The 20,116-nt window shown below is 38.3% G+C and overlaps 2 protein-coding genes across 2 annotated transcripts in view; both read right to left on the bottom strand.

The window, feature by feature from the left end:
* Nucleotides 1-13,196, bottom strand: part of LOC129244480 (sodium-dependent transporter bedraggled) — a 34,881-nt gene extending 21,685 nt beyond the window's left edge. Inside the window, exon 1 of the mRNA XM_054882123.1 lies at nt 13,014-13,196. The gene's annotated coding sequence lies outside the window, so the exon portion shown is untranslated. The remainder of the gene's footprint in view (nt 1-13,013) is intronic.
* Nucleotides 13,197-17,577: 4,381 nt separating this feature from the next.
* Nucleotides 17,578-19,719, bottom strand: LOC129245718 (death-associated inhibitor of apoptosis 2). Its single transcript, XM_054884059.1, has 4 exons — nt 19,568-19,719; nt 18,911-19,350; nt 18,188-18,843; nt 17,578-18,109 (listed from the first exon to the last, which is right to left on the bottom strand). The coding sequence occupies exons 1-4, from the start codon at nt 19,637-19,639 to the stop codon at nt 18,021-18,023; spliced, it is 1,257 nt and encodes a 418-aa protein (XP_054740034.1). The 5' UTR covers nt 19,640-19,719; the 3' UTR covers nt 17,578-18,020.
* Between the last annotated feature and the right edge of the window lie 397 nt (nt 19,720-20,116).

A 20,116-nucleotide genomic window follows, 5' to 3' on the forward strand; every position in this document is an offset into this window, starting at 1 on the left:
AAAGGACCGTTTAGTGCAAAGGGGGAGATAAGAACCAAAGCGGGAAAAACATTGGTCTTTACTTTACGATATTTCATGCATACATACATGCACATATACATAGTAGCAGCATACATACATACATACATACACCCGTATGTAATAGCAACGCGATAGCTGTAATGTAGTCTCATGCTAAGCGCAGAAGTAAATGTTTGTATGTATGCGCGTATGGATTTTATATACTTATGAGGCATATTTGCAGGCAAACACTAGGCATGCACGTACATAAGTACATTTGTGTGCGTATGGCACTGATGCGGATCACATCGATACTTTGCTGCACATTTCACTTCGCCTCACAGCACTTTACTGCACTTCTCTGCGATTCATTTCTTTCGATTTGATTTGATTTCACTATGCGCTGAGCATTTCGCATACATAATGCCAAGATCACTTACGCATTTGCATATGTACTTACATACGTTTGTGTTATGTGCATGCATACATACAGACATATATGCATATGCACTTATGTATTTGTTTTTCTTTTCTAGTTTTGTTTTTTTATTTTTCGTTTTTTTTTTTGTTTTTTTTTTTTTCAAAATCACATTTCACAATTTCATTACCACACTTGAGCATTGACTTTCCGGCGAACTTAGTCACTGACCGTCACCACATTACTTAAGCGCAACGTTCGCCAACACCTGGTTAGTGGCATATTTAGCAAAGACTGCCATAAGCAATGCTTGCATTTACATATCTACATGCCAGTATGAGTGCACGAATGTACATACATACATTCATGTGTATTGTAAAGTGGTTACTGCCTATTTGGAGACAACACGTTGGTTGCTATAGCGATTGGTGTGGCGCAGCGCACAACGAAAAATCGCCAACAGCCAATTAATTGAGACAAGCACGGCTGTGGAGGGCGTTGAGGGGGGTGTTTGTACATATGTATGTATGTATATGCATGAACTAACCATGTCATACTCGTTCAAATGCATTGGCTTAGAGTGGAACTTACTACAGCTAGTATAATACACACACGCACACACATACACAGCTGTAAGTTCGAACTTACTTTTATTCGTATATATGCATGTACATATGTATGTATGTATGTATGTAGTTTTATAAATTGTATAGTATACTCGTATGCATTACAAATGTACGCTTGTTTCTAAAAATACAAATCAACGAAAATGCAGCGCTCAATAAAACAAGCACAACAACAACAACACCGCACATTTTTAATATGCACATTTAATTTGCAAATTTACACTTTTGAACCCAATTAAGCGTTGTTAAATGCTGAACTGCGAAATTTAGATGCCATAATTTCACATGAAATACATATACATACATACATACATACATATGCATCTTAGGACGACCCAAAAACATTAATTCTTTTTTTCTTCATGCTACCAGTTCAATTTGTTCTATGCTCCAAAAATTTGGACACACTTTTTTTTATTTAATGCAAAGTGGCGCAAAATTAATCACTCTATCGGAAGATTTATAATCTTTTTATAGCGAGGTACCTAAATCATATTTGACACTTGTGAATTACACAGCTGCAGGTCGCAATAAAAATTTCATCACCCAAAATTTTTTGTTTATTTAGTAAAAAAGTTTTTCAAAATTAAAATGAATTATTAATTTTGCGCGATCTTGTAAAGGGTGATCATATTGGAGGTACTTTATCCAATAGGGGCTTTTCACAGATCACGCGTGACTACTATCAAACTATTATACACAATTTTTTTTTATTATTCATTGGCATTTCATCAGGGAAAAACTTACCCCTCAACAACGTTTACAAACCGTTCAATTGTATTACGAAAATCGACGCTCTGCGGGAAGTGTTCATCGCGCGCTCAGGCCAACTAATGGTGTACAGCGATAAGACCCATTTTGGTTCAATGGCTAAGTCAATAAGCAAAATTGCCGTATTTGGGCGGAAGCCATTCAAGAACAGCCATCCCATCCATTGAAAACAACCGTTTGGTGCGGTCTATGGGCTGGAGAATTATCGGCACATATTTCTTCAAAGACAAGGCTGGAGCCAATGTAACAGTGAATAACGAACGCAATCGCGGCATGATAAACTACTTTTTGGTACTGCAAATTGAAGCGAATGAACTCCACAATATTTGGTTTCAACAAGACGGCGCTACTTGCCATACAGCCCATAAAACAATGAATTTATTGCGTCGTCGTTTCGGTGAGCAATTTATCTCTCGTCTCGTACCAGTGCATTGGCCACAAAGATCGTGTGATATAACACCTTTGGACTTTTATTTGTAGGGGTATGTAAAGTCTAAATGCTATGTGGATAAACTAACATCCATTGAGGTATTGGAAGCCAACATTACTAAGTTATTCACGAGATACCGACCGAAGTCCTGCAGTGAGTCATTAAAATTTCGATTTACGGATGGGGGGATTACGTCGCAGTTGCGGCCAACATTTGAAAGGGATTATCTTTAAAAAATAAATGTCATGAATGTTGCTGCACAAAAATTATAAAGATTGCCCAATCAATTTGAATTTTCGTTCTTTTATTTCAATTTAAAATTGGTCAACCTATATTTACCTGTACCGCCAATGCTTTGTAAATTACCATTGAATTCCTATGGGAAAAATTTGTTTGTTTTTCGCCAAATTTCGTATAAAATGGTTACAGAAGAACTCTTCGATTCGCCAAGCGTTCGAAAAGGGCGAATAGATAAAGGTATAAATAGGTAGCGCCGGAAAAGAGCTGCCAAAAATTTCATTTGTGTGGAAGCACTTAGTGTTAGTAAGATCGCGTTCATACGGGGAACCGTTTTTGCATCAATTCGTTACTTGTGATGCCCGTGCTCTGCCAACACCCTTTGTGTTCTCGTTCTTCTCTATATTGTTGTTGACTGTATACCAAAAAGCAGCGGAGTTGCCACGGGTAAATACGACGATCAACAACAAAAGAGAATTCACAAAGCTGAAGCAACTAAATTATCCCCGTATGAACGCGGTCTAATGAAGCTTTCTTGAAAGAGAGTTGGCAGCATTGAAAATAGTGAGTTTTGCCAGATTTATGAGGTATAACCATACTCGCTAGCATCGAATCTTGCTCGATAACTCTGTTGTTGCTTTCACATGCAAATTTTTCGTCAAGTGACCAGCGCCCCGATATAGCGAGCAGAGAAGCAGCGAATCGAAGACGGCTAGATTGGATATTATTTAGTGCCCTCTTTTGATTTTCCTTCACAAATGGCCAAAGAGGGATGCACCGTGCTTTAAAATAGCAACAAAAAAAGGCAAAATTTACTTTTTATAGGAACTCTGAAAACTCACCAAAATTGCAATATATAAAATTTAAAAACTAAAAAAAATATTTTTTATTTTTTTTTTTCAAATTTTTTTTAATTTTATTAATTATTTACAAATATTAACAATGTAGGATAGTATAATTATTTGGATATGGGGAGTAGCATCAAGAAACAAACTTTTTGGACCACCCTAATGTTCCTACAAGTACTTGCATATATACAAATAAAATGTGATGGCAATTACTACAAACAATTTTGCAGTTCATCAATAGCATTTTATTGAATTAAACACTTTAGATAGGTAATACTTCTGGGAATATGTATATGGGTTTAAGTACATATTTATATTAATTAAATTACATAGAAAGCCAATTAGTTTTTCAACTGAAAATTTTGTTAAAGTAGCTGCAAATGTGTTTTTCACTGGTCTTCTCGGGAAAATTCGAATTATGCCATATTATAAGATGCGGCTGAATCTACGTAGAAGAAGAAGTGATTTATATGCAAGGGAGTAGTAAAAACCCTGTGAAGGTGGTAAATTTGAGTTGTGGGTTATACTACAAATCAACTTGTTTGTTTTCTTATGAAATTTTTACACTTTTAATTCTACAATAAAAAAGATTATATGTATATACAAACAGTGATGCACCGCAAAGCCAGCTCTGGCGGTTCTAACCTCCAAATTTGCAATTCGATTAGAATACTGAGGAAATGGCATTCCTAATATTCATCAATAAATCAAAATACAAGCCTGATCCCCTTAACAGAATGCAACAATCTTGCAATCCATCAATACTTTTTCATATATTTCACCTTGCATCCTTTGAACCTCCATTGTTGTTTTTTTTCATAATTATTCGTTTTTCAATAACAAATCAGTTAGTCGATTTTTGGGTCCAAATGCTACGAACAATTTAAAAATCAAAGAGAAAATCCTGTCAGATATACCTCGAGAAAAATTTCGTTCAATAAATACCTCTTTACTTTTTTTCAGAGGATTATGTTGCGTCTCCCTAATACCAGCAGTGCAGAAGTACTGGCAATTGGGGAAGCTTGTAGGCTACTAATCACAGATTTCTCATTTAAGGGTAATATCGCTATTCTTTCGGATAGCCAAGCTGCAATCCAGGCACTGGATTCGACTACAACAACCCCTAAAGTGGTGGAACAAAGTAGGAATAGCCTTACCACCTTGAGTGAAAACCATAAAGAAACCTTAATCTGGGTCCCGGGACATCGGAACATTGAAGATAACGAAAAAGAAGATGACTGGCTCTTGCAGAACCGGTATTCACACCATTAGGTGCAGTCAAGAATACAAATTCTCTAAAATACAGGGTTGCCCTTATACGACGGACCCGACGGATTTCGATGACTCTTTGGGTCCATTTCAATCGACGCGGCTTGTCCGCAGGCAACAATCTTTGCGTCAATTGAATCTTATACGGGAATAAATGCAAATCAATGCGGATATTTCGTTGTAAAGCGGTCCGAGCAATGCCCAACTGCTGAGAGCGGCGATTTTGGGATGTCCTTGGCGACGTCTCAGCTCTGGCCCGTACAAGAGCAATTTGTCCTCTTTGGATTAGAAAAAGCATCACCAGTTGAAAACCTTTCGCACAAACGTTTAATGGTGTTCTTTGAAGGCGCACTTTTCTCAATATTAAATTTTTTATACGCACGTTGAGTTTTCACAATTGACTTCTTTTGTTGAATGTAAATTTCAACAATTTTGGAGCGCTCACGTTGCATGCACTGTTCCATGGTAAAAATCTGCTTGGACTGACGCTTCCAACGCGGTATGTCATTAAGCGATCTGACGTCCCTGTCAAAAGATACAGGGTTGCCAGATGGGTCCGTCGAATATTGGCAACCCTGTACCTCCGAATGGCGGATTGCAGATGGAGAGACCAAGCGAAATGCAAAATTAGTAGGACGTTATGGCCCACCTCCAACCTCAAGCAATCGTCGACATTGATAAAGATGAAACAACGGAACGCCTGTAGACTAACGGCAGTCATAACAGTTTTTGACCTGTCAGAGAACAAGCAGCCAAAATGGGCATCGCTCACAAAACATACTGTCACAGTTGTAAGCAACCGGAGAAAAAGGAAACAATCTTCCATTTCCTCTCTGAATGCCCTGCGCTATGGAAGGACAGATTGTTAACCCTGGGCCAACCGCTGTCTGGCTTAGACGTCAACAGTCTAATAAGGTTCCTAAACCGCACAGACTGGATATAGTCTTGCTGTAAATAACTGGTAAACAAGTTGGTAACGAGGATGTGGCTACAAAATGGCGCGGAAGAGCTAATTGGATTCTGGATGAATCACCACTCTAACCAACCAACCAACCAATGTTGCAAGTTATGACGAATACCGCAAAACAACATATTTTTTACACGCCTTCGGAGATTCACTGTTGCTCGTTTAATTTTTGATATTTTGCAATGAAAGTCTAGAAAATACTGTTCAAATGTTGCATTACTCTGTGAAAATGTACTGAATTAACTAGGATAGATTTGGTTAGGTTACGGTAGTTGCCACTCCTCATAAGGGTGCCCACTTAGTCCTGGGGGCCTATAGTGATATCACTAGTTTAGGCTTAAAGCTTCCACCCTAATTCCCTCCCAATGTGGGGACCCCACTTCATGTCCTAAAAAAACGATGCAAGGCTTTAGATGGCTGGGAGTTCTAAATCTGTCAGACACTCGAAATTATAAGAATTCAGACAGCGATGTCCCATTCTGCCAAGACCGGAAGAGGGCAGAGGAAATTTTGAACACTCTAAACCTGCTCTTCGTTCCTGCAGCTGCGATATAAGTCATTAGAGCGAATCCGCAAACGTTTTCCATGTGTTCCTATTAAACAGTATCCAGTGGTATCATCACCAACTATCGTACTAATGGAACCTAGTTCTATCTCCTTCTACTTTCGGCTTACGCAACGTAGGCTGACTTGATCCAGAAAATAAAGGCATGGCCACATACTGAATAGAATTGACTGATTTAAAATCAGTTTCATAGTGTCCATAATTCTTGCTTGCTTTTGCGTATTTTTCTGAAGCAAGTTCAATGGTTTTGGGGACATTTGTAGACATCGTAAAGCTTCGAAATTTTACTTTCGATTAGCATTTGGGGCTCTACTGCTGTGCCAAATAAAAAATAAACTAAATAAATAACTGGCGCGTACACACCTGTTAAGTGTTTGGCCGAGCTCCACCTCCTATTTGCGGTATGCGTCTTGATGTCGTTCCAAAAATGAAGGGACCTACAGTCTTAGGTCGACTCCGAACGGCAAATGGGTTTTCTGAGGAGCTAGGACGATCACTACTAGCTATTCCGACTAAGAAAAAGCAAAAACTGGCATTTGAGAGATGTATAAGTATATTTTCGAGTTTAAACAAGAGGCTGATTCTTATAGTAACAATTGCGAGAACGGCATGATTAAAGATAGAGAGTATGCTCGCGTGAGAGTAGATTTTACGCCAATTGAACGACTCGATATTACATCCGGCCAAGAAGTGTTAGTTAGAAACATTTTCCAAACATTCATGGAGCATATTTTATGTTCTTATAACAACACCAAAAAAAGATGACGTCAGCCAAAAGCCTGCACCTTACCCCCAAAGACTTATAAACCCGCAAGAATGAGTGAGTTCTGGCAACTGTGGCAGAATTGTGAAACTGCTCATTTCACACGTATTCATTTTGGCGGACTCAAACCGACAGGCTTATATAAAGGCAAGAATATCGAGCTCAAGAAAGCCAGCAGCAGATGCATATTGAGAGAGTAGCACAGAATTGAACTCTTCCGTACTATCTGGTATCTATGCTTTATATTCTTTGACTTTGGGCCATCAAGTGGCCCGTATCAATCTCCTATAATGACACTTCCCCGAGATCGATCCCGAATTTCATCAGAGTGGGGCCGTGGCATAAAACATGCCTCGCGCTTTAACACCATTTCTATATGTACCCATTCACTTGTGGGATTAGCGAGTCAGTGTTCCAACCTCGCGGATTTTGTAAAAACATAAAAGCCAGTACCTTTCTACATAACTGCGCATGAACACTAACGAATGTTGAGCTTAGTAATGGAACCACTTTGCACCGAAGTAATTAATAACGCTAGTCGTCCGGGTACTTTGTATATGGAATGGGATGTAATTGTAGATGCCCGAAAATTTTCCAAGTACCCTGTATAATTCTCATGGTCTAAACAAAATATGCACAGCGAAACGTCGATGGTGTCTATGGTGACTCCATGATTTGTGCCCCGTAATTTGCCCTATTATGACTTCATTAGCGAAAACTTTTATGTACTCGACTGCTCCCACTATGAATGGGCCTAAAATAAGCTCCGATCTAATAGGATGCTGAAAAGGATCGCAGCTCGCCAATTCATTAGCCAGTTCATAGCCTTGAACACTACAGTGTCGCGGCACCTACATAAGTTCAAGCTCAACTGACGTATCTGGACTATTTTTAAATTGGTGCGAGCGGTTTCTAAGCCTTCTAAAGCAGCTTATTTGTCACTCAGAGATTAAACGAAGGATAACTCTTGCCAACAGGGGTAACTTTGGGCTCAGTAGGCTATTCAGAAGTAGAGCCCTCTTTCGAAAAACGAAAACATCGTCGTACAAAAGCCTAATCAACCCCGTCCTTGTATATAGCGCAGAAGCTTAGACGATGACGACAATTGATGGGAGAGCACTGATGGCGTTCGAGAGAAAAATTCTCCGAAAAATCTTTGGCCCTCTTTGCATAGGCAATAATGAGTTCCGTATCCGATTGAGCACCGAGCTGTTTGAGCTATACCGAGATGTGGACATAGTGAAGCGTATTAAAATACAGCGGCTGCGCTGACTTGGCCATGTCTCGAGGATGAACGAAAGAGCTCCGGCACGGCACGTTCGAGAGGGAACCCACTGATGCACGACGAGGAAGAGGAAGACCCAATCTCTGTTGGGGAGATCAAGTAAGGCATAAGCTGGCAGCACCCGAGCTGGATGGCGCAATGTTTTAGATTCGGCCAAAACCGACATAAGTACGGTTGTAGTGCCATCTAAGTAAGTATGTAAGTATTTGTCACTGCAGACCTTAATTTTAAGCCGCCGTCAATTAACCAATCCGCTGCTTTAAGCATTGCAAATACTTCCGATTGAAAACCGTTGTCATGCTTTGTAAATGAAAGAGGTTTAGTTTAGATGGAGGAATCGTATTGACAGAGTTTACCGAAATGGGTAAACCTGGCAGGACTGGTGCTGTTTGTATCTGTCGTCCGAATGAATACAAACACTCTGGCTTGGCAGATATTCCATGCGGTACCAACTGGTCGTAGCAGAGGAAGAAAAACGTCTTCTCTGCTTTGAAATGAACAGGAACAGGACACTTGGTGTATCCAACTGGCGTCAGTTAGTGGCCATTTACACAGGGAAACATTTGGAAGGGAAACATTTTGTTCGGTGGTGAAGGACGGCCGCGGGAGAGAGGAGGGATTTTGTCTCCCGTACTGGCAACATTCTTTGCGCTTCTTATTCGTATTTCCAATTTTAAAGCAATTTTTGACAGTTGCTTCATTCGTTTCTTCATTTGTGGGAGAAAGTTCTGAGTACTGTGTTGGTCTTCAATCGAACGAAAGAAATCAACGATGACAAACATCAGAACGCTGCTTGGGAAATGCAGGATTATTTTTGCTAGTAAAGTAGAAATAATTTAAAAAAGTTATGAGGCATGTTTATGTTGAATTCTAATTTTTCCCCCATTTCTAGATACTCAAGTTAATTTTAAGTTAATTATTTATATATGAAGTATTTTTAATTTAATTGTTTTTATCCAAGTACAAAAATGTATATATACTTTTTTATATATAAATAAAACAACATATTTATATTTAACCAGTTTGCATTCTTCATTGAAATATTTAAGAAACTGTTGACGAACGTTCTCCGCTTTACATGTTAGCGGGTCGTAAAATATGTATATCCGCTCCAGAAGATGCTAAAGTAGTAAACGCCAAAATGTTGTCGAAAACAATTTTGCCCGTGTGACCGCGAATGAAACATGAAAAGAGAATTTCCAGTGACTCTCTTCCAGATGTCTCTGTGTGTAAATCGGCACTTAGCATGAAAAAGAAACAACTGGCGCGCTTGGTTAAACTCGGCCAAAATCGCTTAGCGGATATCGCGGCAATCGAGTAGAAGAAGAAATGTACCTGAATTATCTTATTTTTCAAATAAAACGTAATAATAATTTTGAAGAATTTTTTTTTTACTAGTCACACTTTTCGCCATTACCAGAGTAGGGACTGTTGATACAGCTTGGAATATTTAAATAAGATAACACTGTTCAAATACATGCATACATACATACATACATGCATATGTTTGCATGTGTTTCTTAATGTTTGTATTGTTAGCCAACTTCTCATTGAACTCGGTGATATTCAATCCATTTTAAAAGCTTCGCCTAATCGAATTTGCATTGAAATTTTGAAACAACTCATCACTTAAGTTTCAGTTGTATTTTTAACACAAATGAATGCTTAAATTTTCTGGAAACTTTCATAAATGCATGCAAAGTGGATGGCGTAGCCGGAGTTGCACTGATGAGGGTTATTTTTTTGAAGAGCGATCAAGGCCGCCCACGCAGAAAAAAGTTCTATGCAAAAATTCTACAAATTTACAAAAACCCTTCTAGTCGACGCTCCTGTACAATTCAATTTTATATGTTTATATTTTCGAAAATATTTCTCAGTTTTCAACTAAAGCAAAGAATACTGCATACAGTACTCCCTGGATTATCCGTCTCTCTGTTATCCGTCACCTCTGTTAACCGTCACCGTTTTAAGATTTTCCACAATACATATTGCAATAATAGTCATGAAACGGTCGAAATCATGTTGGAACAAAACTCCTCGCGCAATACTTTTGTTTTTCACTTTATTCATTGATTTTCTTTTGTTTTCGTTCGCTCGATAGAAATACGTGTGAACGCAGCAGAACAAAGTAACTGTTATTTTGTCCATTCTACCCAAAACAAATTCTTGGAATTCTTTTTCGATGTGACATTCAGTACAATGAGATTTTCAGTTTGATTTGAATTTCATGATGAGTAGACATTTAAAATGGAGTCTTCAACAACAAAAAAAATACCGAAGCGTAAACGAGTAGTGGTCACTATTGAAACGAAATTAAAAATTATTGAGGAAATAGAAAAAGGTTCAACAATTGTTTCATTAAGTGAAAAATATGATATTCCACGCACGACGATTTAAGATTTTAAAAAAGATGCCACTCAAATCAAACAATATGCTGCGTCGATGGAATCTTTGGGAGGTCGGTCAAAAAAACGCAAAACGATGAAAAAGGCATTAAATGAAAAAGTCGATGAAGCATTATTCTTGTGGTTTAATCAAATTCGGAGCAAAGGCGTTCCATTATCTGGTCAAATATTGAAAGAAAAGGCATTATTTTTTAATGAAAAACTAGGAGGTCCGAAGGATTTCAAAGCTAGCTCAGGTTGGTTGTATGGCTAGCAAAATCGACATGGCGTGAAGGAAGTTTCGATACAAGGTGAAAAGATGAGCTCCATAGGTGCCAACGAAATCGAAAAATACACAAAAAATTTCAAAATTTTCGTCGAAAGTCATGGTTTTACCCGTGAGCAAGTTTTCAATGCTGATGAAACGGGTCTGAACTATAAAGCACTCCCAAAAAAGACACTAGATTTTTGTGTGAATAGCTATGCACCTCGATGGAAAATGCAAAAGCAACGAATAACATTGATGGTTAGCGCAAATTCAAGTTGTAGTTCATACGGCTAAACGTCTACGTTGTTACACAAAATCAAACATGAATGCTCTTCCTGTGGCTTATTATGCTCAAAAGAATGCTTGGATGGATCAAACGATTTTTCGCGACTGGTTCATGAACAGTTTTGTTCCAAATGTTCGAAATTATTTAATGTCGGAAGGATTATCACAGAAAGCAGTTTTGGTTCTGGATAATGCCCCATCACATCCAGTTGAAGATTTAAAAAGTGATGATGGTAATATTTTTTGTTATTTCCTGCCACCGAATTCAACTGCAGTTCTACAACCCATGGATCAATCAGTAATTGAAACTTTAAAGCATCGATATCGGAAAAAATTTATTCAGGACCTCGTTTCGCAAGAGAATATTGATTTGGCAGATTATTGGAAGAATTACAACATTAAAAACGCAATTGATAATGTAGCTGATTCATGGTCTGAGTTATCGTCGACAACATTGTAAAAATGTTGGAACAAACTATGGCCAAATACAGAATCGCCTTCGAATAACAGTGACGATGTCTCATGTGGCTGATGTTGTGACTAGTACATCTTCGGCTTTGCCATTGGAAAATAGTGAAACGATCAATGAATGGTTGAATTGTGACGAAAATGATTGTGGTTATGAGCTTTTGACTGACGAACAAATAATTAATGAAGTGAATGATGAAGAAGAAAATAATGATGATTACGATGAAACAGATAACAATAATGAAAATGGTCATAATCCGACTGCTTCATTTCTAAGACAAGAAGCCAAAATTGCTGCATCAAATTTAGAGAAATTTATCGTCTGGTATGAAATGCAAGATGAAGCCGGCTTGGCTGACACGATTCGTTTGCGCCAATTTCATCTTTTCGCAAAGAATAAAACTCAAGTCACTCTAAAGCAAAAGACACTAACTGAATTCTTTTCAAAAACAAACTAAACTCGTAATAAAATAATGATATAATCATGTAAATTTTACCGTTTGTTCATTTCTCTCAAAATTTCGGTGTACTTTTCGATTCTGTACACAATCTGGAGGTTTGTTTCTGTTAACCGTCATTTTTGATTATCCGTCATAGCTGGGTTACATTGACTGACGGATAATCCTGGGAGTACTGTATTTACAAACAACCTTCCAGTGAACGTCGCTGCATGCGAACTTCGTTCTTGTTTGACGTGTCTGGCAACACCAACTTTTTGCTAAATTACACAACTTTAACAATAAATTACTTAAAAACTATAAGCCTCAGTTTTAAGATGGCGATACACCCCTCTATCACGCCTTTACAACATTTTTTTTCAAAGCGTGTTTCATTATACTAAAGATTTCCCTTAAATCTTTTGAAAACATTCATACATACATACATATCTACGTGCATACAAAGTGGGCAGCTAAATAACTCAGTAAATATGTATGCATGTAAATACTATATTAATCTGTCTATATTTGCACATTAGTATGCATTTACCAATTTGCAAGCATCGCCGCTATCACTCTGCTACTTACTTACAAATACAAATACGTATATTCTCATACATGTGCATGCACAAACGCATTCACAAAAATCTACACGCTCATTATTAGCCGCTTTCGATGCTCTGCTTGCACTGAAGATGTACTCACACATCCCTCAACGCTACTGCACAACACAGGCAGGCACGCACACACACCCTCACACACGTGTATTTGCACTACTTTTTGATTCAGATAATTCATTAAGCAGCTACACATACATACATATATACACTGCTAAGAATATCTGAGTGCCGAATTTCGAATTGTTTTATGTTTTGTACGATTCTGGTTTCACTCTCTCCTACTCTGCTCCCACACGCCCTTCTTTCATTACTTACACCCAGCAGATTTATTATTATTATTTTATTTGTTAATATTTGAAAAGTTGTGCTCACTTTGTAAACTTTGGAAATTTTTTTGTACATTATATACATATATGTACATAGGTGAATGTATGTATGCGTTCGTGTAGTTGCTTTTTATGCGCATGTGTTTATGTACTTGCACAGTCACAGACACGGGCACTGGACCGACCGATCTAGCGCGCTTATTTTACGAGTAAGTGTAATATTGACGAGTGAAGATTCCGAACTGAAACACCACAATTTGAACGCTTACACAAATAGTGCCAAATAGATATTACTAGCCCGCCAGCCCGCCAGACATTCAAGAGATAACAAGAGACAAATAAGCTCAAGCAGAGCAAACAGAGCAAACCCTGCGCTGTGCGTGAGAGCGTCGCTGGGCTCACACACATAAAAATACTACTTCCGCTGTTTCTCTTTATCTGATGGGAATACTCTTTGTTGGCAATGGCTGTTGATGGCATGTGATCGATGGATATTCGTGTTTATACCTTTCAAGCGGAAATACAAAATAGGATCATATTCTAAAATGGAGCGTAGAAATGGACGTAGAGATGGAGAGTGTGCTCGAGTTGAAATAATTTGGAGCGCTGTTACTTTTTATAAGATGAGATCACGTTCTGTCACAAAATTTCGGCAACAAATATTGACTATCTGATACTCATAACTAGCCAATTGAGCGCCCTCGGAGGAGCTTTTAACCTCTAGAGGACGCGTCGCCAGGTGGCGGATAGGGGGATGCCTTCCAGAAATGGATGGTGGAGAGCGAAATAAAATAGCCCCGACGAACCAAAAACTTAGACCAAAGAAGGTCGATAAAAAATCCTTCTAGAGAAGATTTTAACACCCAACGTTATGTACCCTGCCGTTTTGTGGATGCCATTTTGTGGATCAAACATTCCCTAAATTATTTCTAATCCCATGTCGTTCCATTTGGCATCCTTAATCCCATGTCGATGAGTCGGCGTTATTTCTACTATATAACGCCAACAGAAAATTAGAAAAACTTCATAAGATACTTTCTAAGCTTTAACTAAACATATCCGAAGAGATTTTATTTTAATAATATTTTATCATAAACAAATGGTGTGAAACATGCACCTTGCAGTAGTTTCATAAAAAATTCATGATTTCTCAACGAAAAATAATAGTTTTCATTGTGGAGTTAAAATGAAAGAGGAAATGGAAATTTCTCCTCAATAAATACTACTTCGAAATTTAGTATTGCTTATTTATTGATTTTAATGTAAACTAAAAGTAAAGTTCAAATGAAACGCAGTTATTGCTCCAAATTTCCATATTTTCAAACGGCATTTTCGGCGGGAAATAAGTTCTGTAATATTACGGCAGCTAATCAGCGGCCACCTTAGCCGCATGGGTTGATGCGTGACTACTATACTATTGGGAAGTGTCCAGTTTTGATTGTCCCTGCATGAAACGTTAAATGATAATAAGAATTTTTTTTCACAAAGCGGTCGCCCCTCGGCAGGCAGTGGCTATCCTCAGTATGTATTTCTGCCATAAAAAAGCTCCTCATAAAAAACCACCTGCCATTCGTAGTCGGGTTGAAACTAGATTTGGCTCATTTAGATTTATTATGCAGATTTATTGGAAAAAGTAGTCAAAAATTGGACTGATCGAATGAGCCATGTAACTCGAAGTTGCGGCGAATATATGCCGGATATCATACTCAAGAAATAAATGCCAATTAAATTTTATCAAAAAAGTATCGGAATTGTTCAATAAATGCCAACGATTGGTCCAGTCATCGAAGCACCTTTAAACGCGTTTGAAGAGATCTTCTTCATCTCCTTCAGCAAATTCTCTTTAATGGCCTCTGCCTCTATCGACTCAAAGCGGCGTCTGCGGAGTGGCAATTTAAGTTTTGGGAAAAGGAAAAGGTCGCAGGTGACTATATCCGGTGAATGCGGTGGTTGTTCGATGATATTTGTCCAGTTTTTGGTCAAAAAAGTGTTTACAATATGAGCCTAGGTAGACGGTGCGTTATCATGGTGCAAGATTCATGAGTTTTCTTTCCACAAATTGGGCACATTCTCTCTCAACCTTCGCATAAGTTCCAAATAATATATTATTTATTTACCGTAGAATCATTTGGAACGAGTTCCGTTTGCGCAACACCGAGATATTCAAAGAAAACGAGTAGCATGAAGAGTCAAAAGTGAAAGCACTTTTGACCGACTTTGACGTGGTTTTTTGGGTTTTGGCACATGTGGATAGCGCCATTTAGCCGCCTGTTAACTGGTTGACAGGTTTGCAGGTCAAATTCATACATATACCCACGTCTCATCACCTGTTATGATGCGCGGGATAAACGTTGGGTCAGAATTCACTTGCTCAATCATGTCTTCAGCCGCCTTCTTGTGATGAATTTTTTGAAAGAAATTCAACTCTCTTGGAACGAGTCGAGCAGCCACGCGTCTCTTGCCTAATTGATGGTGTAAAATGTTTCGAAATGACTCGTGAGACACGCTAAGGTCACGCGCTACCTCCCTCAAACTGAAATGATGGTTTTCCAGCACCATTATCGACGTTTTCATCCGTTGAAGACGTTGATGGGCGACCAGATCGAGGCAAATCTTCCACGATTTCTCGGCCCTCTGCTAAAGCCTTATGCTACTCGTAGACCCGTGTATAAGCTTTCTGCGAAATTTTCAACGATTCGGCGCACGAAATCGCGTTCAAAACACAAAATTTAAGACAACTTCCTGGTTCGATATTTTTATCCATAGTGAAAATCGCAGAGTACACCTACGGTTGACTGATGGAAGTAAAGCCAAAAACAAGCGAATTGACAAATCACGCTCAAACTTTGCGACACTATAAAGGACAGTTGAAACAACATTCCAGCAAAAAAAAAAATTTAGACAAATGTGTAACGCGCGCTTTTTAAATGAACAATTCCCGATTATTTTTTTTTTTTGACGGAATGTATAAAAAACACTCATTTCAACAATATTTCTGTCTTGGGTGTTTTTTTAGAGGTTAGGTTTTCAAGATGAAATAAAACGTATATAATTTAATATTATGGCAAAGAATTTAGCTTTATTATAAAGATAAGGGTTTGCCATTATGTTTTAAAAATGATTTCGGGCAAGTGGCCGCCGCGGCTGATTCAAATAAATTCCAGCCGAGAGGCCCAATTTTCGACCACTTTTTGCAGCAATTGGGGCCGTATGTCAGCAATAACGCGCCGAATAATCTCTTCCAAGACGTCAATCGTCTCGGGCTTATCTGCGTAGACAAGCGACTTCACATAGCCCCACAAGAAATAGTCCAGCGGTGTTATATCGCACGATCTTGGAGGCCACGCCACAGGTCCACGGCGCGAGATAATGCGCTCACCAAAAGTTTCCTTCAATAAATCGATTGTTGCGTTGGCTGTATGGCATGTAGCGCCGTCTTGTTGGAACCAAAGGTCGTCCACGTCAACATCGTCCAATTCAGGCACGAAAAAGTCATTAATCATGGCTCTATAGCGCTCTCCATTGACTGTAACATTATGGCCGGCTTCATTTTTAAAGAAATATGGACCAATGATTCCCTCTGCCCATAGAGCACACCAAACAGTGACTTTTTGAGGATGTAACGGCGTCTCACCAATGGCTTGTGGATTATGTTCACTCCAAATGCGACAATTTTGCTTATTGACATACCCATTCAACCAAAAGTGAGCTTCATCGCTGAACAAAATTTTCTTCGATGCGTCGCGCGAACCGAACCATTATTTTCGTAATAAATTTGCACGATTTGCAAACGTTGTTCAGGTGTAAGTCTATTCATTATGAAATGGCAAACCAAACTGAGCATAAATCAAGTGACAGCTGTCAAAAAGACCATCAACGAAAAAAGTAGTGCCAATTTGAAAACCTAACCTCTAAAAAAACACCCTTTATTATTATTTTAAGTTCTCAAGCTCTTACAAAAACACCCGAAATTTATGTATATAATCAGCTGAGTGTCGGCATTAGGGACTCCAGTAAGTAACAGAGACGCAATTGCTGTAATTGTTGAGAGAGCGGCAAATACATAATAATTTTGATATATTTTGCTTTCTAATCTCGACTTTCAAGGCAGGCTCAAAAAACGTATTTATTTTCACTTTCATTGATATTTTTTAGTAAACACTATTTTTGACTGCGTTATTGTATTGTCTGCCAATTGCGCCTAAGCATTAGCCTACATTTAGGCGTATAATATTGCTGCCGAAATTTTTAAAACAAGTGTGCGCCTGTATGTGCAAAGATTTTAGAGCTGCAGCGAAATGCGGTAGATAGGCTATTTTTTTTTTTTTATAAAATCGGTAGATAGGCTATTTTTTTTTTTATAAAATCGGTAGATAGGCTATTTTTTATTTTTTTTTATAAAATCGGTAGATAGGCTATTTTTTATTTTTTTAATAAATATCGTCAGAAAAAAACCGCTGCTCCTACATATTTTACATGGAATCGGCACAAGAGAGGTGGTTATATACGAATTTTGCTCTGCTGGTTTGCTTTAGCAACAGTTCTAGCATTCGATGTGAAAAGACCCAAGCGCTTCAAATATGACAACAAATACAACAATAAGGCAAATATGCACTTGTTTTTTTAAACATATATTTTGTATTTATGTATGTATTTCATAACCTTTTTTACTTTCACATAAAATACACTAAAGAAAAAACACATCATTTCGATAAATTACATTCGATATTCATTAAAAACTCGAAAAACATAACAGACAAGCTACATTATTTGATTTTGTTGCAAGGTAGATAGGTATTTAGTTTAAAAAAGAGTTTAGTTTATCATCCAATGATTAGTAAAAAGCTTTCCTTTTAACATTGTCTATATATTATATGTATGTCTGTATGTTAAATCATTCGATAATACGTACTTCACCATTCCTACCTATATTGTAACATTTATATATGTATATATGTATGTATGTACTAAAGCAAATTTAATATCAACTACCATAGTAATAAATTAAATATAACACATTGTGACAGGAAATAAATTGTGAATGTTCAGCTATTTACGATAGGTAAGTGCGAACAAAACCTTTAATATCTGCGCGACACATAGGACATTGGCCAACGCCCGGCGCGCACTGTACGCAAGTGACTGTAAATGCACAAAAAATACAAAAGATAAAAATAATCAATGCACTCAAACGGACATTTCTACGCTTAGAATAGTTACCCAAATGACCGCATGGTAAAAATACTACGCCAACCTCCTCATCCAAACAGACTTTACACAGACGTGCATCCTTGAGTTTTCGATTCTCCTCTTCCAGCGATAGCGTTCTACTTAACGACGGTTCAATTGTTTGTTCGTTTGCGTTTATATTCACGTTCTTATTCTCGCTATCGGCCATTTTTGCGGTGTCACCAGCATTTTTCTCTTGCAAGACATTTGCCGAAGCTGCCGAACAGCTTGGCGCATTTATCTCAGCGGCATATTGCTGATTTTGTTGCCCATCGTTGCGGCTCAACGTTTCGTCCATAATATTTATTAAGCGCGAGACTTCGTGCTCCAAAGAGGTGTTCACTCCTTCTGCGCACTGTCTGCTTGAGTTTGGCTCGGTGTCTTCAGGATCACCAAATACAGCCTTTATTAAATCTTCAACTGTGTCGTAGGGTCGTCCAACAGCTAAAAGTTGCCTTTGCGTTGCATTTCGTATTGAACCGCCATCAATACCTATTTCCAGTGCCTGCAGAACGGGTCCGGTGTTCATGGCTTCATCAATGGTCATCTCGCTTTGTGGTTGATGACCAGATTGACGCGTTAAGTCCTGCACATGCTGTATATAGTTGGCACCTTTAACTAGTCGCACGAATTGGCACTGTGGAAACCTGCAGTTGCAGAAAATGCATTTTCTAAATTTAGTTAAATTCAAAGTATAATCATTTAACGGCTTACCACTTTGCATGCTCAAACCATGGATCATCTTCGCGTTGCCATGAACGCAAGCCCATATTACAATGAAAGCAGCGCACTTGATCGTCAACGTTTTGATAATACAGGCCAGCCTGTGCCAGCGCCTCGGGTTTTTGTATGTCGGGAATGGGCCAATCAGTGTAGGTCCTGAGCCGCGAGTCTAATGAGGAGAATTTTGGCTTTTTCGGTGGTGAAATCTGTTGTATGCCCAAATCGCGCATGCCATTGCTTGCCATCTCTATAAGTGGACCCAGTTGCACACGTGGGCAGTCGGGGAAGAACCGTTTGTGCTCCTCAAAAGCATCGTCTTGCTCCTCCCACTTGGCAATGATGCCCTTGCACCAGGCACATTTCACTTGATCCGAACGGTTTAAATAATAGAAACCAGCTTTTGCCAATGATTGGGGAGATATATTTGGATTCTAGGTGAGAAACAGAGGAAAGTGAAGTTATTGGGAAACCATATGAAGTAGAATACACGAATTGCCAAACACTGCGCACTACACTGGCCCAACAAACACACAAAAGTGTATATTCTCGCTAATGCGTAAACTAAATATAGTACACAAATATTTCGACACTATTGCCTATTTCGATAATTTATGACATTGCAGTGCACTCGGCTTATTTTCAACTTACAGGCCAGTTTTTAAATGTGGCCAAACGATTCCATTCTACTAGATATTCACTTTCGTCAACTGTTTCTTCCATTTCCAAGCCAAAAGATAAATATTTCACTTCTCTGAAGCAAAAATCCAACTTTTAGGAATAGTGTTGTGAAATTGCCCATACGAAATGTTGTAGTCATCGGTGCATTAACCGGTTAGCAGGTGCCTTTAAGTAAAAATGACTTCAAACAAATATTTTTTATAGCTTAGACTTCTAATTTAGCCTGACTGTTAAGATTTATGCATGAACAATACATAAATTGCAAATTCTTTACCATTTTTCTGTGTGAATTAGATACTTTTGTTGTGTGGTACAAATAATCGGGTTAATAGTTATTCCCCTTATTAGCCGCACTACTTTCTGTGTCCGAAACAGTGCTGCTGCTTTTTTGCGATAAACTTCCCTTTCAGTTTACTTGCCTAATTAAAGGGTACTACCACCAGAAAGCTTGAAATACGGTTAGAAACTTTTTTTGTACGAAACTAAAGCGTTTTTCAATAGGTGCGCTTCAACTTTTTT

This window comes from Anastrepha obliqua, chromosome 4, assembly GCF_027943255.1.
Source record: "Anastrepha obliqua isolate idAnaObli1 chromosome 4, idAnaObli1_1.0, whole genome shotgun sequence".
NCBI lineage: Eukaryota > Metazoa > Arthropoda > Insecta > Diptera > Tephritidae > Anastrepha > Anastrepha obliqua.